Source organism: Bacillus rossius, chromosome 6 (genome assembly GCF_032445375.1).
Source record: "Bacillus rossius redtenbacheri isolate Brsri chromosome 6, Brsri_v3, whole genome shotgun sequence".
Lineage (NCBI taxonomy): Eukaryota > Metazoa > Arthropoda > Insecta > Phasmatodea > Bacillidae > Bacillus > Bacillus rossius.
The window spans coordinates 79105834-79130302 of NC_086334.1; the positions used below are offsets into that span (position 1 = coordinate 79105834).

General features: G+C 36.5%; 1 protein-coding gene across 3 annotated transcripts in view; it reads left to right on the forward strand.

The window, feature by feature from the left end:
• The first annotated feature begins 7034 nt into the window (after window positions 1-7034).
• The window catches only part of LOC134533331 (myosin light chain 1), a 32299-nt gene continuing 14864 nt past the window's right edge, over window positions 7035-24469 (forward strand). For 2 of the 3 annotated variants that reach the window (XM_063370845.1, XM_063370843.1), the window contains exons 1-2: window positions 7036-7260; window positions 16854-16881. In XM_063370845.1, coding sequence (XP_063226915.1) covers window positions 7093-7260; window positions 16854-16881 — 196 coding nt within the window. In that variant the 5' untranslated portion in view covers window positions 7036-7092. Of the gene's footprint in view, window positions 7261-16853; window positions 16882-24469 lie in introns of all 3 variants that reach the window. The other variant, XM_063370844.1, reaches the window with a different exon arrangement.

The following is a 24469-nucleotide window of genomic DNA, read 5'->3' on the forward strand; positions in this document are numbered from 1 at the left end:
CGTAAGCCTGGTCCTTATGGGACCAACTGGTGCGCGCTCTGTCGGACTAAAAAAAACTACGGAGAGGAGAGGTAATGGCCGCTATATTTCGTGGAACTAAAGTTAAGTAGTTGTCTTTTGCACCGCGAGATGGCGGAAGCAGGCCTTTTACCGGCAACAAGCCCAGGTCGTTGCTCTGAGCGGTGTTCCTGAAGAAGTGGGAGGGGGGAGGGGGTTAAACTAACTCGTGAGAAATGTCTGTTGCCGGACGCCGATATGTGCCCGACGGCCCTGGAACAATGACTGGAGCTGCCAACCTAAGCTGAGCTCTAGGAAGTGGGCTTGCCTGGGAGGAGGCTGAGAAAAGTGGTCTCTGTCATGAAGTCGGACTTACTAGTCGCATTCGTGACTCGAAGCAGGGAGAAAAATGAGGCTACAACTAGCATAGGCAAAATCACATCTGGGTATAGGATGAAGTGTTGGGAAAGAGTCGCGTGACTCTGGTTGTAAAAATTTGTTCAGGATGCACAATGGTCTAACAAAGTTTATGTTAGAGAATTTAGGTGAAAAGTAAATTTGCGACAAATATTTCAAATTGACAGCACAACGTGTCTAGACAACAACTGGATGTGACTGGCCAACAACTGGGCGTACCTTGCCTACCTGAAAGATGTGTCTGTCCAGCCTTACTGATGTGCCTGGTTCGACTGGCATGTGAACTGTCATGAAAACACATGTCAAGGCATGTTAAGGTATCGCCTCGCCTTTAAGAATTCTGTAGAAAATGACAAATGCTTGTAATTGCTTTTTTATGTACTCGTATTATTACTGTTATAATTTCTTTTATTTGTATGTTTTGGTGGTTATCTTTTTCGAAACTGTCGTTTATTTGATTAAGTTGAAAAAATAATAATTTTTTACCTAAAATTAACTTTTTAAATTTAGTCAAGGAATGGAATCGATCGAATAAATAATTCTTTTAACAATTAATCTTTTGAATATTTTTGGAATTTTTATTTTATTTTCTAGCTTAAAAATTACATATATCCATGATACTTTTTAAGTGTTTGGGTGCCCTGGCAATAAAGTATTGCACGCTAACGGTTAAACATTATACTAATTTTGAGGTATCTCCCTCTAGTAGACGAAAACTATAGGTCGGATCAAAGATAATAGCCTTCATCAGATGTCAACAAGATGGCGGACCTAAGATGGATGCCATGACATTTTATTGGATGGCGTAATATTTGCCTTGGCATTAGTGTTTTCAGGTTTGTTTACCAGTGGCTTCTGTGGAGTCGAGTTTGAACCAAGGACTCAATGATGAATTTTTAATCAAATTTTTAATATGTTATTTTTTATGAATTTTAATTTTGTCAGTTTTTTTTATCATAAAAATACAGATTTTCAAAATGGCGGCCAATTTTAAAAATCACAGAATTTCTTGAATCCAAGATGGTGGGTGTGATGTAATCAATATTTTATTAGATTTTATTTAAATTTTAATTAAGAATTTTTAAATTTTTTATTAATAAATTACATGTTTACTCTCACCAGGAATAGAAACGAGGACTGGAAAGGATTGAATAACTAAACATTTGAAATAAACAATTAAAAAAAAAAATGTTTTGGACATTTATTCGTAATTTTTTGGTCAAAATTAAAGCATTTCAAGTTTACGGTCAAGATAAAGATCATGACCTTGGTGGCTTAGGGTGGCTGCTTTTATGAGTCTTAGCCGCTTTTAGGAATTTAAATTTTTTATAAGTAAAGTTTTTAAAAGGTTTTCCTAATTGCGAATTTTCTAATTTTCGGTGAATTAAACAGGACATATTCCCTCAAAATGGAAAATATTTCCTCAAATTAGGTAAAAATCTGGGAATTTAGAGTAATAGTTGAGGAATTTGGAAGAAATTTGATACCAAGACGGCCACCGTGATGTCACCTTCCAATATGGTGCCAACACCACTGACACCCACCCTTGATCACTGCCGCAGGACCGGCCAAATTATAGTAGGGGAGACCGGGGTCGAAAGTAACATTTTTCACATTTGCAATGTTTATTACCACACATTACCATATAGGTACAAGAAAAGTATGTACTAAATATGAAAGTTTGGACACCATGATACCGGAAAAAAATATAACAGGGTGTACTCATTGCATTATGTAACACTAAATAAGATGAAAAACGGATTGGTACTTTTGACCCATAAGGGTCAAACAATATCTTTGAAAAACTTAAATATTAAAATTATTGAGGAAAGAAAACATTAAAGAAAAAATGTCAATGTCAATTAGAACAGTCATTACACATGTAAAATGGTGAATTGTCATCAGTGCATGCGACGTGTGCCCTTAGGTGGCAGATCGTACATTGAATCCATTCTTCCTGGGGACGACTGTTGCTGAACCTTTCCATACACACCAAGCAGAGACAATCATCTTTATCATTTTGATTACAGGTCAGAATAGGCCTAAGACTTTCATCTTCACATGTCTTAGTTTTCCTTGATTTTATTTCTTTGTCTATACCTCCTCTACGCAATGCATGCACATTGCGCTTCTTTCTTTTGGCTATCTCCTCTAGTAGGTTCTTTTCTGGCTTATCAGTAAGAATATAAATTCTACCTCTTTTTCTACCACCGGATGATGAACTCTTTGGTCTCTGTTGTGCCTTCGTATAGGGGCGGACACTCTCTGGTGAAAATTGGGCCGCTCCCAATCCTGATGTTCCTGGCTGGGGTGTGGGGGATTCCCGCTCAGAAGTGGTTGTCTGTGGGTGGTCCACAGAAGATTGTGGGGTTCCAATTTCTCTTTCCAAAACATCGTGGATATACACATCTACAAGTAAATTTTGATCTGTAACAGATGCTGGGGGAAAGTTAGAATCTTGAAAAGCACTTCTGTTGAAAGGCCAAATTCCAGAAACATGAAAGCCACTTATAATATTTTTAGGAGATGCAGCTTAAGGGAGTGCAGAGGAAACTACTTCAGGAATGTCATAAATTGTAATTTTGCCTGGGAGGAGGCTGAGAAAAGTGGTCCCTGTCATGAAGTCGGACACTGTTACTAGTCGCATTCGTGACTCGAAGCAGGGAGAAAAATGAGGCTACAACTAGCATAGGCAAAATCACATCTGGGTATAGGATGAGAAATCAGAAAAGAGTCCATAGCTCGGGATAAATATTTCTTCAATGGACCATACACACTATGGTCTAATGGTTTTAGCTTGTGAGAACAGTGGGGAGGAAATGAGAGTAAAACGATCCCGTTATCTCTGCAGAAGTCTATCACTGGAAGAGACAATTGTGACGCATGATTGCCTAATAACACTAGCATTTTTATTTCAATGGTAGGGCAAAAATGGTTTGCAAAATGTTTAATGAATAATAGAAAATCACTTTCTTGCACTCATCCAGACTTATTGGCGGTTCCTATCCAAACAGTGGTGCCACATCTGACCAAATATTCATGATAATTAACGCGAGGAAATATAAACATTGGCGGAACTGAATTTCCCGTACCAGTTACACAAAAACACTTTGTAACGAGGCTACCCCGTTCTATAGAAGTTATTGCTCCAATTGTTTATTTCCCTTAGCAGCCACAATTTAATTCTGAGCTTCTACTGTGGTGATTCCACTTTCGTCAATATTATACACATGCTGAGCTTCAAATTTGTATTTCTGAAGAACACTTTCATACTTATCCATAAATGACTTCACACTGGCTTTATTAAAATTCATATCCCTTGCCAAGCTGGTTACCTGTGGTTTGCGAATAGTCAAATCTTTGTTACGTTTGAGGTAACTAGTGAACCAATCCACCCCAGCTAACCCTGTTCCTGTCCAACTAGATGGGACTTTCAAGTCATCCTTAACGGCACATTCATATGCTAGCTTCCTAACTTCTCTAGGAGTAAGTCCAAAATACATATCTGCACAATTTCTTATATATTTGTTTCGTGTTTGTTCGTGCTAGCCTGTGAATAGCCTACATTATTGTGTGGTTTAGGCTTATATTCAGTTAACGGCCAAGGCAGTTGTTTCTCCGAAGCAGCGCGCAATTGGTTTACATATCTGTACAGGCTTACATGACAAATGTCAAATTGCGTTGCTACTGACCTGACTGATTTTCCTTTTTCCATTAATGCATGAGAGGCTGCATCCATCACAGCCTGAGGAATACCTCGGCTAGTTGTCCTGATTCGAACCCTTGGCACTCCGCAACATGGTAAAATATAAATCATAGGCCTAAGCATTTAATTCATATTTTGTCAAGGCTAAATTGTATGCCAAAAAATTACATTAATGTTATAGCCTAATATCGGGACGTCACATAAAACACTATTAAAAGAGATACGATAAATTTTTTGGTTAAAATGAATTATGTGAAATGTTCAATGTTTATTTGTACAACTGTTTAGAGGATTGTAAATAAATAATAATACACCAATAACTTCTTACGTATTCTCCTGTAGTCTATTTAAGTCCTACTTATTGATTTATTCCAGTATGAAAAGACTCTAACGCAGTGACATTTTTTTACCACACTGGAATAATCTTAATAAAACACTTTGTTTGAGACCATGCGTACGATGGAGACGATTGTAACATGTTACAACCATCCCCCAAGTACGTGTTACAAACGTCCCCAAACCATTTAAGAAGCAAAATAAAATCTGCAATTCGCATCCGCTATGTTTAACTCATTTTTCTATTATAGCCACAATAAACTACATTCAATTCTGTTCGAAATTAAATAAAAATGAAAACTTTTTAATTTGACCTCATAATTATGTAAAATAAAAAAAGCAATGAATAAAAGTTACTTGCCTAGTCAACCATCTCCCGCGCTGAATAGCAAACACGCCACTAGCGCTAGATCTTCGAGTGCGAGTGACGCGTTAGTGCTCTTTAAGGGGTAGGCCCTACGCACTGTCCTTAGCTGTATTTGTCTGAAGAAACTCTGCGACGAATTCTTTGGATGTTACAATCGACCCGCGTTACTTTCACCCCGGTCTTCCCTACTAACGAAACATTGCAAAAACGGGATTAAAAACAGAGGTAGAATTAAAAAAAATTCGAAATTTCTTACCAAGTACCATATTAAATCCATTTTAATTTATCGTAAAACCGTAAATTATATACAACTTTCGTCTGAAATAATTTTCCATACGACCTGTTATTAGTTACTGCAAGTGGTGGAATAAACAGGGGTTTGATGACAAAAAAAATCCTTAACTCCGTTAGTAAGCACATTATCAAATCCATTCAAATTTTTTGTAAATATTATAATTTTTATCTCAAACTTTTATCTGAAAAATATTTGATAATACAATTCTATGGTAAAGGGTTGACAAAAACATGGATGGATTAAGTAATAAATAAAACTCAACTACCATGTTTGCTATCGAATCCATTCTAATTTTTATTTAACATTCGTAACAAATTGGTTATTTTATTTGACAAATCATTACTATAAGGAGTGGAACAAACCAGGTTTGAAAGAATAATATAAAATACGTTATTTTTTATTGGTTGAATCAAAAACTTTATTTAAAACTTTGGATGAACCAATTTTTGATGAAACTAGTGTTTACTCTAAAAACACGGGTTGAAATTAAAAATATTAAAAATTTCTTAGTATCTAAACCGTTAGAATTTATTTTAAACACATATATTATTATTTTATATGTTGATGCAAGCTAATTTTTATTCGACCACGTTAATAGTGCAAGGGATGAAAAATAGTTTTTTGAAGGGCAGAAATTGAATAATTACCTTAGTTGGTATATTATGTAATTCGTTCTGAGCTGGATGTAAGTTAAAAACCTTCATAATATTTTCACTGCATGGAAAAGAGAAAATGTTTAATAGATCATTTTGCAAGATTAGAGAACATAAATATGTTATGTACATTAAGATCTGTAAATGTTTCAGAATATTATAGAAGTTTCTAAAATATTTCCAGAAGAAATAGGTACCTCGAAATCTACCTACGCCCGTAGACTATGCCGAAATGTTTTTAAATCTAAAAATAATAAATGTTAGGTACTAAGTAAAAGACATTATTTAGTTTCTATTGATATGTTTTCACAGTAAAGTCGTCGTGTCCCGACAACAGCGAACTGTGGAGTGGCTCGAGGTGGGGTGAACACCCTCCTGGTGTGAGGTCCTCAGTCGTCACTGTCGAGCAGCTCCTGTAGTCGGGCAGCCTGCCCTCTTGCTGGGCAGGGAACAAGGAAGAGGAGGGGGGGCGGATAGGCCGCTCTAGGAGAGAGAGAGAGAGAGAGAGAGAGAGAGAGAGAGAGAGAAGCACCATACCAAATTCTAGACTCCTGCTATTAGTCCCCCAGATTTCTCTGAGGTAAGGATCTCTGACTGGTACAGCACAAGCCACGCTTATATACAAGTCGGTTACATTATCATTACAGTCAACATTTACAGATTTATCCTTCGCAGCATGTCCTATAAGATGTCACTGACTGTCCTGATCAGATGCTAATTTCTGACTCTCGGGATGCTCCCAACACGAGCGGAAGCCCGCTCCTTCCCTGAGTAACGACACAATGAATCCCACTTATTTACATTCTGCAGCAGGCGCCATCTATTGGGTAAAGTATAAAATTGGAGTATAGCTGACACTACACAGACATGGGTAAAGTATAAAATTGGAGTATAGCTGATACCACACAGACATGGGTAAAGTATAAAATTGGAGTACAGCTGACACTACACAGACATGGGTAAAGTATAAAATTGGAGTATAGCTGATACCACACAGACATGGGTAAAGTATAAAATTGGAGTATAGCTGATACCGCACAGACATGGGTAAAGGCCCACAGAAAAGTTGACATGTATAATGGTTTTGGGCTTTTAACGCCGCTTATTGATTTTTTTATTATTGAATGTTTTAGTTACAGAAATTTTTTTAACATTCATCAATATATACAGTATTGTTTTAATGTTCACATTTTAAGTGTGCTACCACGAATTGTTGACTGAGCTGATGAATGCAATGCACTCATTGTTACACGTGTTAAAGGTGTTCCCAAGGCGATACTGCCGCTGACCTCGCACGCCGGCTTGTGCGCCGCGCAAGGATATGGGGCAGGGAAGAAGGCCCGGCGGCAGCTCCCGAATTAGCCGCGCGGTGGTTGGCTGGCGCGCGCCCCCAGACCAGATAAAACCTGGCCGGCGCTCCACGCCGCGAGTCACAGGGTCACAGTCGCGCCGCAGACCTCCAGCTCCTCCGCACAGCTCTCTCGCCATGGTGAGTGTCTGCCCCACCCGGCACACCGTCCTGGCACGCTCGGCCCACCCGGCACACCGTCCTGGCACGCTCGGCCCACCCGGCACACCGTCCTAGCACGCTCGGCCCACCCGGCACACCGTCCTAGCAGCTCTCGCGCCGTCCGTGGTTCTTAACAGTTCCAGCTCATGGGCGCAGAACGGGTTGTACATTCAAAACTTAATTATAAAACCCTGATCGACACGAAGTTAATTTGTGTTACAAAATTATGTAAGTTGTACTATAATTATAATTGAGACGAAATATCTAGAAAATACTAAATGTGGATTAAATTTTCAGGGGACAGTTCGAATGGTTCTTTTATTCATATGCATCTCCTGTAACGCGACACATTGTTGAGAGATGTGGCAACACTGCTCAAGTAATGTCTCTGTGAGCAGTTATCTTTGACAGAGCTCGGCGTGAGACCAGAGATTGGACCAGTCCACTGATGACGTCATCGCTGACGTCAGGTCATTGGCGGTCTCGCCTCTAGTACCACCTAGAATCTAGAATCAAACAAACGTGCATACATAAAGCTCAATTCAAATCGGTCTACTATAAGGCTTAAAGAAACTTATTTTATGTAAAAATATGTTTATGGCTCGTATCCTCGTTTAAAATATAATTTTTTTTTTGCATAGAAAATCGAACGACAAAACTTTTTTTTCGCGTATTTTTTGTTGCGTTACATATTTTTCAGTTATGGTGGACCTTTATTCATACCAATAAAGTGCTGTTGTTTATAAACCAATTTTTACCAAATGTTCAAATATAACATTTAAAAACTGAGAAAACCCTACAAATTAAATTTAATTCAAAAAATTTTAACCGGAGGAAAGAACAGACACATACTACCATACACACCTACCTACACACAGAAAAAAATGATTTAATAATCATGTTTTCCTTCCGACGATTGGCTAAAAAAAAATTGAGCTTTAATTGCCACCTATGTACGCTGCGCAGGATTAAACTTCTGTGAGCCACTGGGCAAACCTCTACTGCACAGAATACTCTAGAACTGGGTTTGTTATGAGGATATTTACAACTCGACACAGCTGTAAGCACGGATGAAGCACAGTGCTTCACAAGCTGTAGTGGCAGTTGGTGTTGGACGGGCTGCAAGTAGTCCTCGCGACAGCCAATCACGTAGCGCGTTATTCTTAGTCTGCTTTGCGTGAAGATACCTGATACCCACAGTGCGATGATGGAGGCTTCTTGTACAACAAGTTTAAACATTCTACATTTCTCACAATAATTCAAAAAGTAACTAAAAATATATTCTTTCATAAGGTTCTTTGCAACGAAAGTTATAGGTTTTATTTATCCATTTATATAAAATAATTGGCCTATATTGAATAAATCCTATCGTAATTTAACTTATTTATATGTATGTTAGTACAGTATTTAGGTCAATAAATGCTGTATACGTTATTTACACAACAAACTATTCATAATTTTTGTAATAGCGTTATTCATATTTAAATGTTCAAAATTTTAAAATTTTAAAATAAAAGGTAGGTCTTTTTACGATTAAACTAAATTTAATCATTCAGGCTCGTATTTCCCTTCCCCCCCCCCCCCCCCAAAAAAAAATGACAATCCTAGTTTCTTATTCACGTTGGATATATAAATTACCCGACATAAGTTATTCTGCAAAATCTTTAAAAAAAAATTACAAACTTAATAACTGTTACATCTTAGTGTGTGGATTTAAGTTATTATGGGCCCGATGAGGTTTGGAAACTTGTATTGCTGTCAGTATCCACTACCTAGTCTGTGGTGTAATATTCTCTGCAAGTCAGGGTCAGACTCTAGTTACAATTAAGAAACAAATATTGAAATATAGCTTTAAGGTGGCCTCCCGGCTGGGTACACAGGGGCTCTAAGGGCGACACTGGCTGGCACAGCACACGTCCCATAGCCTCTATGCGCCAGGCGCAGAGCTGGCGTGTAGTCATCGCGTCTCTGTGGGACTTCAAGCGGTGATCCTATCATTTCTTGGTGAAATATTGAAGTTAAAGGCTCCCCGCAATTCCCTATACCATTAATAATGTTCGCAGGCTTTCACGGCCATTGTCTGAAGTAGCTTGGCTTCTGGGTTGTAGCCGTGTTCTTGGCAAATAACTCACCAACGTTTCGGTTGACATTGCAGTCACCATCATCAGGGAGCAGTTACATACTCAAGTTAGCAGTTACCTGCTCCCTGATGATGGTTACTTCAATGTCGACCGAAACGTTGGTGAATTATTTGCCAAGGACACGGCTACAACCCAGAAGCCAAGCTACTTCCCTATACCATTTACAACACTGTGACGAGAATTTTTCATACTTAAAAACGACCAAAAAACCACCCGTTTTAACCTATTATGATACAAAAAATACACGTTATAGAGGTAACCACGAACCAAAACATGAATGGACAACTGCAATGGCTCTTGAATGCTAATCGTAATCAGAAACATTTACTAAATATTGAGCTGTTTGTAAATAGCGCGTTAACACCAGGAGCTCTGCATGGCTTTGGTGACCAGCTAGGCGGCCGCCTTAATGTGATGTCCTTGAAATTATTTGAATGAATATTTTAAACTATAAAATAATTAATAAGTAGTTCACAGATGTATTAGAGGCGCAAGTCATCCAGGCTTGGTGCCGGAGGTGCAGCCCGTCATCTTGGACTCAACATTCCTCAAATATTACTCTCTATTTCGAGAGAAAAATTCTCGTTCTGAGGGAAAGTTTCCTGGTTTATTACTCAAAAATTCAAACATTCGGAATTCGAAAAACCTCAAAAGACTTTTCCCTTAGAAAGAACCAAAATTCCCAAACGAGGTTTAAATTCCCCAAAGACAAGCTACCCTAAGCCTCTGACGTCATTCTTGGATGACCTTACCTTGACCATAATATTCAAATTATTTTAATTCTTGACTAAAATTTTCGGAAAAAATTCCAAAAAACATAAAAAAATTGCTTGCTTCAAACGTTTAGTTACTTAATAGATTTTGGTCCTTGCTTCGCTTACCGGAGAGAGAAAACATGTAGGTAATTTATTAATAATATATTTAAAAAAATTCTTAGTAAAAATTACAGAAAAATCAATTAAATATTTACTACGGCACACACTGCCACCTTAGATTATAGGTCGTTGCAATTTTAGTTACGGTCACCATATTGAAAATCCATAATATTTATGCTGTAAGTCGAGAAAAATTAAAAATAAATAAAAAATAATAAACATTAAAATAAATACCACCACCATATGTGATTTTGACGTAATGACCACCATCTTGAAAATTCGTAATTATTATCAGAATTTAATGTAAAAAGATTTAAAATTGATAAAAAATGTAACTAATAAAATTTAAATAAATGATTATTTAAAGACGCACGTGCGTCATGGAGTCCTTGGTTTGAACCCAGTGACGGCAGATGGTTTCTCCACGGAAGCTGCCGGCAGACTGACTTCCCGCCATAGAGTGCACTGCTGCCATGTTAGTTTAATTTTTACCTACTAGATTGCAGTTATAATTAATTATTACTGTGGCAACCATCATCTGACATATGGATGCCATCTTAAAAATCAGTATTTATTAAGCTATAAATTCCTGGAAAAATACCAAAATTCATCAAAAAATCACTTATTAAAATAATAATTGACGCGATAGATTTCCGTCTTTGGTTTGATACTCGATCAGTGATATAGGATAACTAAAGCTAAAAAAAATATTTTAATTTCTGTTTTCCCGATCACTTTTGTGGTGTTTATTAATTATTCTCTCTACGAAAAACAACACTAAACAAGCAACCTGTTGGACGTATTAATATTTTGTTTCGCTGCCTAACATGAAGTCAATTTTTTTATGCTTTAAATACATTCCAACCAGATCATGTTAAATGCTATACGTAAAGGCCAAATGTTTTAGGACCACGAGGGTCATGAACTATGTCAGACGTATAGACCAGACATTTCCAATCCTCAAGAACTTCGTCGTCAGCTTATATAACATACTAGCTGCAGTACCCGGCTTTGCCCGGGCTGAACACCGGGTGATATATTGTCCGCGAGTTACAGCAAAATGGATAGCGATATGTCCAGTGTGGTGGACATTAAGAAATGACACATAATTACTGTTTGTGTATCTGTGACCTATGGTTTTCTGTTTACCCATGGCGATCGGTTGAAAGGTTTAGAAGTTGATGCGCTACAGCGCCATCTTGCGGCGAGTTACAAAAAAATGGTTAGTATAAAAATCTTCTCCATGATAAAAACACTTCGATGTGCCAACTTTCATGGCGATCGGTCAAACGGTGTAAGAGTTTATCGACGTCATACATGTCAACATCCAATTACAATATATATATATATTCTTATATTTCGAAATTTTGGGGCTTTCACTTTTGCGGAAAGTGGATGTTCAGAACCTAGAATGGTTTGGAACACTCCATCTCGAAAGAATAGATATTTGAAATTCATGAAATTGTCGAAATTTTGGGGCTTTGTTCCCAGAAGGGGGCCGGGGGGGGGGGGGGGTGGTTCGAGGACCCTGAATAGCTCGAAAACACTTAAAATCGAAAGAGATATATTTTTAAAATTTTTTCAATTTCGAAATTTTGGGGCTTTAACCACCTGGGGGGGGGGGGGGGTGATGTAGAGGACCCCGAATGGCTTGGAAACACTCCAAATCGAAAGAGATATAAAGGAATATAAGAATGTAGGCATTTACTGTACTCCTATCTACCATAATAACAATATTGACAAATAGAAAGCTTATTACCTACCTATGAATAATTATCTAAATAAATTAATAAATAACTGTATGTTTAAGAATTTACGTACATACATAATATTAAACTTCAAACTATACACATAAAAAAAAAACTAAGGATGTTTGTGAAACAATTTTTTATTTGTCATAATGTTTAAAACATTTGTAGGATTTGTTTATATGTAAAACTGTGGTGGCAATATTCCACTTATCCAAAGGAGTATAGTAATTAATAGAGATATCACTCCCTGTACACACCACAAATATTTCTGGTCTTCGGTCTCAGCAGCCCTAAGACTCTTGACGCTCAGCAGATAAATTATAAACACTAAACCAAACTCCTTGCAAATAAGTAGGTACTGTAAAAAAATAAAAATATTGACAAATAGAATGAATTAATTTCGAAGAAATTTATAAGTTTAAGAATTTATGTACCTACATAATATTAAACTTGAAACTATCCACACAATAAAAACCTAAGAATGTTAGTGAAACTAATTTTTTTTATTTGTCATAATACCTAAAATACGTATGTTTCCAAAATGAAACAAAGTATAAATAATGACCAATTTGAGAAAAAAAAATTGTACAACTCGAATGACATTGAAAACATACACGTGAAATTTAAAAGAATTATGAGTGCCATAGATAGGGAGAAAAAAAAATATATAGAAGAAATTAAATTTAAAAATGGGTTCGTAAGTTATACTTCTTTGGCATCATTAAAAAATTGTTTTTAATTGCATGCAAAAATATTGCGTGGAGTCCCTCCGCGTGGAAGAAGTGAAACTTCGTAATGTGGAAATGAAAATAGGAATGGGTAGAAATGTATTTTTAGTGAAATCATATTGTATCAAATCAAACTAAAAAAATAGAGGAAATAAATTTGTAACGATTCATATATTGATCTTCAGAGAGAGCTAGACACCTATTGAATGTCTATAAAACTAACTTTTTTATGAGAGCAGATTTTCATGAAATAAATCATGAAATCATTCAACGATAAATCTGTTTATTTAAGTAAGCGGACGGGTTCGCCCCAAGGAGAAAATCGACGCGGCAAGACCTCGTGGACATAGAGAAATGACACACACTCATTATTTATGTGTCTATGAAACATTACTTTTTTCTGCAATTTAAATTGTAATATACAAAAACGGTATTGAAAATTGAAACAAATATGGTGACACTAAAAACTGTCAAGATCTTTATTTTTTTCTTACTCTCTACTTAGTTCCTTACAATAGCAAAACGTAACGCAATGGCTTGAAAGCTATTGCTCGGCAGACATAGAGGAATGACACTAACAGTTTGTATATCTATGACACACATTACATAAAATTAAGATATTTTATTTTAACCCGTTTAAAATTTATTTTTTTAGACAATGATAGCCTATGTCCATCCCCAGGACATAATCTATCTCCTTGCCAAATTTCATCACGATCCGTTCAGCCGTTCAGTCGGGAAAAGGTAACAAACAAACAGACAAACAGACAGACAGAGTTACTTTCGCATTTATAATATTAGTAAGGATTTCAACCAGTGAAGACAAATCTTGGATCTGTCAGATATAAAGGATCGATAAAATTAATTTCAAGAAATTAGATCAACGGAACATGTTTTATGCTTACTAAAGTACCAGGAATCCCTGAAAAATGTTATATCAAGGCAAAGAGGTTTTGAACTAGAAAAAACATTCAAAATTACTACAAATTTGACTACGCATATTTAACGAAAACACATATTCAGCAAAAGAAAAGAACACAGTTCACAAACTGAACAAACACTCTGTACACACACTGAGCACATGTACACTCTCTAGACACACGGTGGACACAGATTACACGAAATGAACACATACTACACACACTAGACACACAGTACACACACTGAACACACAATACACACACGTGACACACAAATGACACACCGGACACACAATTGACACACAGTACACACAAACAGAGGATATACATTGGATACACTATACACATAGGACACGCAAGAACACACAGTAAACACACTGGACACACAATAAACAAACAGGAACACACATATAAAGAAAAAGACGCACATTTGGAAGCACAATCAATGAAAAGGAAACACAACCATCGAAAAGGAAGCAAAATCGGAAGCACATTAAACGGAAATGATGCACAATTGGAAGCACAGTCTTAGAAAAAGAGACACAATGTGAAGCACATTCGTCAAAAAGAAAGCACAATAAACACAAAGGAAGCACTATCATAGAAAAAGAAGCACATTTGGAAGCATAATCAACGAAAAGGAAGCACAATTAACAAATAGGAAGCAGATTCGAAGATCAATAATTAACAAAAAGGAAGCAAATTTGAAAGCACAATCAACGAAAAGAAAGCACAATCAACTAAAAGGAAGCACAATAATAAAGGAAGCACACTTAGGAGATCAATAAAAAATTATCTTTAATTTCGAGAACACAGTCTTAGAAATTAGTTTGCAAGAAATAAAAAAAACTTAAATTTAAATTATCTATTTATTTCTCAATATTATACACATGCAAGTTAAACAATTGATTATTGCATGTAGGTACCCAGCCTCCCTCAGTTCTCTAAGTACGGAGGCTACTTCGTCGATGTGAGTAGATACCTCTACGAACAGATGCCACCAATAATCTCAGACGATCAACTAATATGTTAGGATCTTCACATGGCATATAATCAATCTCTTCTGCCGTCACCATCTTCCTGGAATGTCGGTTCTTACTTTTTGTAAATATCACTATCTTCCCAGTGTTCATCATAAGCTTGATCAGAATTATTTATTTCATCTCGATTTTTCCAACGTATAGGTCTCAGAACTTCATCACAGCTTTCGATCCTCACAGCTTTAGGTGGTTCTTCACAGTCTTTGGTTTTGTCATCAGCCTCAGAGTGACTGTCTACACCATCGTAGAAGACAGCGTCTTCACCCAGATAACTGTACCAATTCGAAATCGTTGACGTCGAAGCAGCTTTGTCGTCTTCAAGCTTCCTTTTTAAGAATCCATCATTTTTTTAAAAAGTACGGAGGATCTACCTGAATATTCGGCTTGAATGTATTCTCACTTTTCATGTTAAAGTTTTTTTTCCATTGGGTTCATTCTTCCATAAATCATGACCGTCCTTCAATTTAAGTTCTTTGTAGAGATAGGAAGAGCCATTAATATAATCTCGTTAAAGACAAAGATCATTATTGACATAATGCAGAACACTTTTCTTTAAAATAGTAGCTACATCGTTGTCTTCTAGCTTGTAAGCAGGCTTGCCGTTACAAGTTCTGTCGTGTCTTTTTAAGGTCTTCTCTTCGAGTAAACGACTTGGACTTGCTTCAACGAACACAACTCAACACTTTGCGTAGCGGATTTTTACAAAGTCATTCTACTCGTGTGGTCTACCATTCTTCTTCAAAATAAATGCCTTGCTGCAGAACTTACACCTGTGTCCTTTCGATACAGCGGCAGACACCGAACAGTGTTCCATATTAGTTACTGAGACTAATAGCAGATGCTTACTAAGAGTTGTAAATTGTAACCAATATTAAAAAGAATGTTTTTTGTATTTCATCAGTGAGAGTTAATTTATCTCATAAAAGAATCTTGTGGCAAATAGTTCTTATTCTCGCCAGCAGATAGCATCACATATGTGAGATGCAAGATGCTCACTAACAGTCGCAAGAGAAGGAAGGTTTCACTAGACATCGAGGAGAAGGATGTTTGTCTTGCATGATAGTGCTCCTCAGCTGTCTCAAAACATATTATTTGACTGAACAATGATTGTTATTTTTGTTTTAATTCCACCTGATTTAAAAATCGGAAGTGCTGATTTAATAAAAGAAATTAAAATTTTTTACGGAACTCTAAATAAAATTACATGCCTCATTAAAAAAAGAAAATTTTCATTCCAAATATACATAAGCACTCGGAGAACATACGTATAAGTCTCAACAGGAATAATAAGGAGCATATGCAGGAAAAAAAGCAAGATTTTAAAAATCAATATCAACAAATTACAGAAAAAAATTTAATTATTAAATTCGAAATTAAAAATAAAAATAAAATAATTTTTATAAAAATATACCTTTACATTAATAATGAAAAGAAAAAGCACAACAAAAATTAATAACATATTACAAAAATTCTTGTTTCTTCGATAACTTTATTCTTGGACAACAAAGGAGAAATTCACAAGCTGGCAGAAGATATTTATTTATTTTTTCTTCTTTTTATTATTTTATTTAGGTTTCAATATTAATTATAAAGCTGAAAGAGGGTAATTTTTTATCTTTAATGCACCCCCAAACCCTCTTGGGAGATGATTTTCCTAAAATTCTTAACGGATGTATAAGTAGCAAAAGGAATACACGTGCTAAATTTTCAGTATGTAGGACATATAGTTCATGAGAATTCGTGGTGAGAATATTGTTTATTTTGTTTTGCAAAATTTTAATTTAAATACAAGCCATAAATAAATTTACCCATTAGATTTATTGTCCAAGGAAATAACTCGAACATAAGTGATCTCAAAGTAAAATTTCATTACTAAATAAGAGAGCACGTGTCTCCCGAAGACAGCAGTTGCGTCGACCTTAGGACAGGCCTCGCACAAGGCCAAGACAAGCAAACCCTTGTTGGTAGAAGCCAAAGTAGCATTTTTTAAATCATTACTTATACAATACTTTAGTGGCCACACACATGCTTGAGAAATTAATATAAGCATAACAAAAAACACATAATGTTTTTAATTTGTTCATTGAATTTACAAAGTTGTTTACTTTTTGTTTCAGGCTGACCTAAGCGCAAGAGACGTCGAAAGTGAGTACTGACATATTTATGTTAACAAAAATGAAAATATATTCAATAGGCCTCATATTGGTTAGTATTCCACGTACGCCTGACCAATGACCAATGAAAGGGCTACTAAAAATGTCCGTGGAAACTAGCAACAACAAGCATGGACACGGAACAGGACAGACACAGCTACCCTCCTCCTGCCTGAAATGTGTCAAATTGCAGCCTTGTTGCTGCTACAAGCTGTTTCAAAAAAAAATCTCGTTAGTTCATTTCCCCCTCCCAATTATCCTACAGACTACCATCTCATCTTTGACCCGCTTACGTTCCTCAGCTACCTCTTCTATCAACAACACATTTCTATCTCCGCTCTGAATCATGCGTGTAATTCAGATTCACCTCGTATTACTATAAGCCCTTCTTCTCCTCACTAACATATGTCTACAAGCCTGTGTCACCTGCTGTAACAAGTAGATAACTAACTACTCTCTCCAGTGTCTTCTATTGTAAAAGAACAGCCTTATATCCACTCTCTAGATGCTTGTCCACAATCCAGCGTCTCTTGCTGTACCGTAACAAGCAGCCTTCTATTATGTTTATAAACCCTTGAGTAGTATATAAATGTTCCTCTGGGCGTGGATTGTGTAGGTTGTGTCCGCCATCTTGGATTCTGAAATCCTGGCGGTCATTTTGGAAGACCTTGACCTTGACCTTAAAATTTTTCTATAATGACTGAAAATTTCACCCAATTCCTAAAATGTTTTCCCTATTTCGAGGGAAAATTTTCCATTTTTAAGGATAATTTCTCATTTCATCCTCGAAAATTCAAAAATTTGAAATTAGAAATGTCTAAAAATACATTTGACTCTGAAAGAACCAAAATTTCTGAAAGTGGCTTAAGACTCCATGATAAAGATGCCCTAAGCAACCGAGATCACGACCTTGACCAGGACTGTAAAATTTAATTCTTTAATTTTTTTTACCAAAATTTCCGAAAAATAATTAAAAAAATGATTTACTTAAAACGTTGTACTTTTGGTTATGCCTACCATCATGGATTCTAAAATAGCAGATTTCGTTATGGTCATCGTAGATTTTAGAATGTTGCAATTTTCGTTATGGCCGCCATATTGAAATTCTGTAATTTTCATCCGATTTTAATGGAAAAAATTTAAAATTTATAAAAAATATAAATAAAAAATTTTTATTATCAAATCACGCCATTTTAAAAATTGTCCATTATTATGGTATTCTTTAAATATTATCCAAATTTAATAGAATTTTTTTAAAATTATAAAAAATGTCATTAATAAAATTTTCATTAAATTCATTATGTAGTCTTCAGTTCGGAACCAGTGAGAGCAAAACAAAAATGGCGACAGATCCTTCAATGGAAGCAACCGACAGACTTACCTCCCACCACTAATGCCGAGGTGTATATATATATATATCGCCAGCTAGTATGATGTCAAGCCCGCCATCTTGTTTTCGTCTTTGGGAGGCCACCATCTTGTTTTCATTTGCTGAAGTGTGCCATTATAACTTTTGGGCGCCATCTTGAAAATTAGTAATTATTAAACTAGAAATTCTGAATTAATTCCATAGTTCATCAAACATTTCACTCATTAAATAATAGATTGATCCAATCGATAAACGTCCTCTGTTTTATCCCTGGTCGATGCAAAAAACGTAATTTAAGGTAAAAAAATATTTATTAAATAATATATAGTGAAAAATCCTAAAAGCTGTTCAGATTCCTAGCAGCCTCCAGTAGTCCGTTGACATATTAGCCGCCGTCTTGGAAATTCGCAATAATTAACCTAAAAATTTGGAAAACTTCTAACAATCATCAAAAAAATAGTCTATTAATGTAAGATTGACTCGATATATTTCCGTCCATGTTTTGATTCTATGCCACTGATAAGAGTAACTAAAGTATAAAATAAATTTTAAATACTGTTTCCCATTATATTTCGTGGCGTTTATTAATCATTCTCTTTACAAAAAAAGATTCTATAGAAGATACCTATCATACGAAACAAATACATTGTCACTGTGCCTAACATGGCCGTCTAATTTTTTGATACTTGGAATACATTTCAACTAGGTCTTGTAGAATTTTAGGTGTATAATCAAGCATCTTCGGACAAAGAGGTATTTTTCGATAATACTCGACGTAAAATTTAAACAGACCATGTAAAATATCAGACATTTAGACCAGACGTCTCCGAACCACGAGATAAATCTTGACCTGACTTCAGTCTTGACTAAACACACTTGACGAAACGGCACACATTCAACAAAAGAAAAGAACACACATTACACACACAGGACATGCAAAAGACATACAATGAACATACAATGAACACACAGTACACTCATAGAACATGCAATACACACAGCACACACAATGGACACATAGTACACACATTGTACATGCAATAAAAGACAGTACATATGCAATGAACACACAATACACACAATGGACACATAGTACACACACTGGACATGCAATAAACACACAGTACATATGCAATGAACACAGAGTACACACACAGGTCACACAATAGACACACAGTACACTTTCAGGACATACAATGGACACACAGTACAAACACTGGAGATGCAGTGTACACACACTGGACATGCACTGAACACAGTACACATGTAATGACCACACAAATCACGCAATGGACAAACAATACATAGGAAGGAGCAGAACTGAGGATGGCAAGTAAGTGGCCACGGACATATATTTTCTTTAATGGTTGTTTGGATCCCGGGATCGATAGCGTGGTGATAAAATAAACAGATTGAACAAGCTGTTGTACGCAATTGTGTGTTTGGATTTTGTCAAAAAATCTCGCAGTCCAAGTTTGTAGACATAAAGCAAAGATTGGAAAACTTAGTTTCAGAATCACTGTCACCAACACCGTAGAAGTCAGCGTCTTCACCTGGATTACTGTAAGAATTATAAACCGATGACTTCGAAGCTTCTTTGTTCTGCAAGGATAGAGTTCTAGCTAAACCAGAATTTTTGTAATTAATTGTAATATTTTTATACTATTTTATTTTTATATATTTATTATTTTTATTGTGATTCACTGATATTGATTTTGGAAAATGGGTGTTAGTTTTGTCTGTGTGCTCCTGATTATTCATCTCCATATTTTGTTGGCTATTTCCACATGTTTCTGATTTTTCCTGTTAATATTTTGTTGGTTTCTCCAAGTTTTTCTGGTAATTCAGGTAATGCTTCTGTTGGTCTCGTCCGTGTCCTCCTGGTTATTCCTGATGCGACTTCTGCTGATGTTCCCCGAGTGATTCTGGTTACTTATGAGAAATCTTTCTCTGCATGAGGAATTTTTTTTTACCTATTGAGGCATGCAGTTTTATTCAGAGTTACATTTGATTAGTGATTTTCTGTTACTAAATCAGCACTTACAATATTTTTATAAGGCAGAAAGAATTAAAACAGAAAAAATATCCATTACATAGTCAAAAAATATGCCTTTAGATATCAGTATCATCCCTTCTCCTCGGTGTCCCCTTCTCTTACGATCGTGTTTCAGCAACCTCCATGCCACATGCAAAATAAATAATATTTACCTGCACGCAACATGTAGCAACAAATCTAGTTGAAAAGCAGAACTACTTGTCTATGAGTATTTTAAAATTTCAAATTAACTTTTTACACTTCACTCTCTCTTGATAACTTGTGTAACTGGTGGATCTTTTATTTTCAAAAGGCAAAATAATAACTCAAATGATTTTGTCTAGATATAATTACCTCTATGTTTATTTAACTTTTAATTACTTTTACATTAAAATTGTACATTTGATAAATTGATTGACAATTATATTAAAATAATTAAATTATATGTACATTGATTTAAAATTACATTATCTAAAGAATGGGCCAGCCATAATTAGAAAATTACCATTAAGTTTCATAGCACATAATTAAAATAACTTGATGTAAGCTTTTGGACATACGCCATTGCTTTGCACATGTATGTCTGTATAAGAAAACTACAAAAAACACAAATAAAGCAATAAAAGCAAAAAATGGCTGTTGTCAGGATATAAACACCACACAATACTCCAAAAAAAGGAATATGCTGAACAAACAAAGAAAAACAAAGAAAAATGGACTAACAAATCGAAAAAAAACCCACAAATGATGACAACACAAAACTACCGGTCCCAAAAATTCAGCATCACAGTTGAAACGAGACAAAAACACAGCAAAACGAAAAGACGAAACAAACACAATAGTTTTCCAAAAACAGAAGAGAACGAAAAAAAAAAAAAAAAACACAAATGATGACAGCACAAAAATTTTGAACCCAAAAAAAATTACCATTTAGTTTCATTGCACATAATTAAAATAACTTGATGTAAGCTTTTGGACATACGCCATTGCTATGCACATGTATGTCTGTAGAAGAAAATTTTTTTTGGGTTCAATATTTTTGTGCTGTCATCATTTTTGGTTTTTTTTTCGTTCTCTTCTATTTTTGGAAAACTATTGTGTTTGTTTCGTCTTTTCGTTTTGCTGTGTTTTTGTCTCATTTCAACTGTTTTGCTGAATTTTTCGGGACCGGTATTTTTGTGCTGTTATCATTTGTGGGAGCATATTCCTGTTCTGGAGTATTGTGTGATGTTTATAACCTGACAACAGCATTTTTTTTTGCTTTTTTTGCTTTATTTGTGTTTTTTGTCATTTGTGTTTTTTGTAGTTTTCTGCTACAGACATACATGTGCATAGCAATGGTGAATGTCCAAAAGCTTACATCAAGTCATGCACTCCCATTGCACAAAGCTTTCAAAGATAATAATTAAAATAGAATCAGAAACAGTAAACAGGTTCGACTGAGCAATCTCCTCAGAGTTGGCACTTAGAGCAATTAAAGTCTCGAAAGAAAAATGTCTGGTGTTCCGATCTTTTCAATGTCATGATTTAATGTTTATACAGAAGACATAAAACCAGCTGAAGGACTGGAGGTTTGACGCTCGCTGGCAGAAGTGAGCTGCTAACGAGGCGTCAGGGCGCCCTAGTCGTCCTGCTTGCTGGAGGAAGGACTCGAGGGAGGTGTTAGGTCCGCATCCGGCCCTTGGACCCTGTCTTACAGGGAGATTGCTTCAAGCGTCAGCCAGGGTGCGGAGCTCGCGAACACGCGGACGTTACAATGATTTAAAAAGATAGAAAACTACTTCTATGAGGTACACAGACTGACTAATAACTAATTACTAAAAGGTTGTAGAGACCACATCCCTTGCCTAGTTGACTACATATTTGAACAACGACCGGACTGAAGTCTTGATGTGCGGCTCGCCGACGATGCGGTGTGGTCCGTCTGCTCTCGTGGCACGAAGTAACTTCGGGGCGGCAGCGACTCGTAATTAAAAAGACGAAGTCAATCAAAAGAAAGGGAGGAGACTTCGGCTTCCAGACCGAAATGTTCCGAAGATTTCCGAGGGGGTGGTCGAGAAATACTGCTTCGATATCTCGATGTTGGTGGTACTGGCCGATGTTAGCACAACCTACTGAGGGACTTACGAGGTGACTGCTAAAGCATTGGTCTTATGGAGGGGACTAGTGCAGCACTCTGGTGGCTTGGAAATGAACTACCGGGCACTGTTTGTTGCGTGAGGTGCTAGGGGGCAGGTGTTTAGCGGGCGTTCAATCACCGAGGGGAAATAACTCGCAACTCTGCCACTAGAGGGCAGATGCGATACAGTTGGAGACTGACAGGTGTCCTGGAGATTGGACTGGGGTAGATGGCCAGCCATTGAACTAGGACTAGTTCCCTGGAAAGGCTGAAGGGGGGGGGGGAAAGTGCTGCAGCCAGTGGGAAGCACTCGCTGCAGAGGCCTGAAGCGTGATGGGGAGGTGTTTAAGAAGAGCTGCGGGTGTACCTGAAATCGCTCGCGTAAAGCTGGCTCTGAGAACCTAGTTGCTATAATAGCTTGCAGGACATAGCACTTCTTGTCACGGCTCGGAGGAGAATTACAGGCGATGGAAGTGCACCAAGGCGGGGATAAGACGATCGCACTTGCAGAGACATTAGATACTTGGCAAAATTAGATCTAATGCTGGGAAAGATTGGGGAGACTGGCCTGACAAAGATTAAATGGCAGTGTACAGGAGGCAGAAAAATATTAAGTTCTTGCAGCAAAAAATAACTGGCGACATAATTTTTAAAAAATTAAAATTTAGAATTCTGCCGAAAATACAAGTTGGTGTCACAAACTCTCGCTGATGAAATATTACAAAAGCTATTAACTGAATGTTCCAATTTTAAACTCACAGTTTGCATCCGGTATTAGTCGCTGAAGCTAACATCGATCCTGGTTCGATGCCTGTAGCTGTATCGGTTAAACACTGTCGTGGTTACTGCAGAAATGTGTTTGTCCTGAAAAGGAATGCTTGTCGTCACGAGAAAAATGATTGTGTTAAGAAGCCTCTACGCAAAATGTTAAGCTGTGATCGATGTAGCAGGCTGTTTCCACGAATTGGTAGTTAAAAAATACATTGCTGAATTTGTAAAGGTAAGCCAACTTACAAAATAGAGAACCTCCATAAGGAAGGTACACTAAGGCAGAGTGTGCTGTATGACGACAATATTTTTTATTATCTTTAATGTGATTATGATCTCGACGAAGAACTTAAATTATAGGATGCTGACAGTTTAAAGAAAACTTAAATAGGTGGAAGTATTATTAGCATGAAAAGTGAGAAAACATTCTAACCCATATAAAGCATCCTCCATTCTTTGGAATAATGATGCAACCTTAAAAAGGAAGCTTTTAGACATTGAAGGAGCTTCGGCGTCAACGATTTCGAATTCTATTGGTATTCCATATGAAGAAACTGACTTATGCGATTATGGTGACAGTGACTGAAGCTGGTGACAAGAACAAACACACTAATGAATTATATAAAGCTGGCAAGATCAAAGATTGCGATGAAGCACTGAGACCAAAACTAATGTAAAAGATTTGATAAAATAAAACATTCTGATAAAGCCTATGATAATCACTGGTACGATAGTTATCTTACATATTGTTATAGGTTGTCTTGACTGTTATGCACACTGGTGTATACCCACGTGTTTAAAGCAGCACTAGCACAACAATATGCCCCAGCTGCTCTAGGTTGTCTCGACTGTTATGCACACTGGTGTATACCCATGTGTTTAAAGCAGCACTAGCACAACAATATGCCCCAGCTGCTCTAGGTTGTCTCGACTGTTATTCACTCTGGTGTATACCCAAGTGCTGGGAGCGCGGATGCACAATGTGCTCTAGACGAGGGTGACTCGTCTTACTTTTCTTCCGAGATTCTGAGCGGATTTTACGTGTTAGCGCCGAGCACTAGTGCGAAACATGTTGTTATGATTATCAGAACACGTGGCTTCTGCCACAATTATCTCAACGCGATCTTATAATTGAGAAATTATGCAATTGTTACTATTATACTGGAATATTGAATATTGAAAACAGAAATAAATAATTATAGCACATGGTTAAGTTTCGTTAAGACCCAATATAGTTTATCATACTAGGTTTTATTTATATTGACTTGATGTAAGTTTTTGGACATACG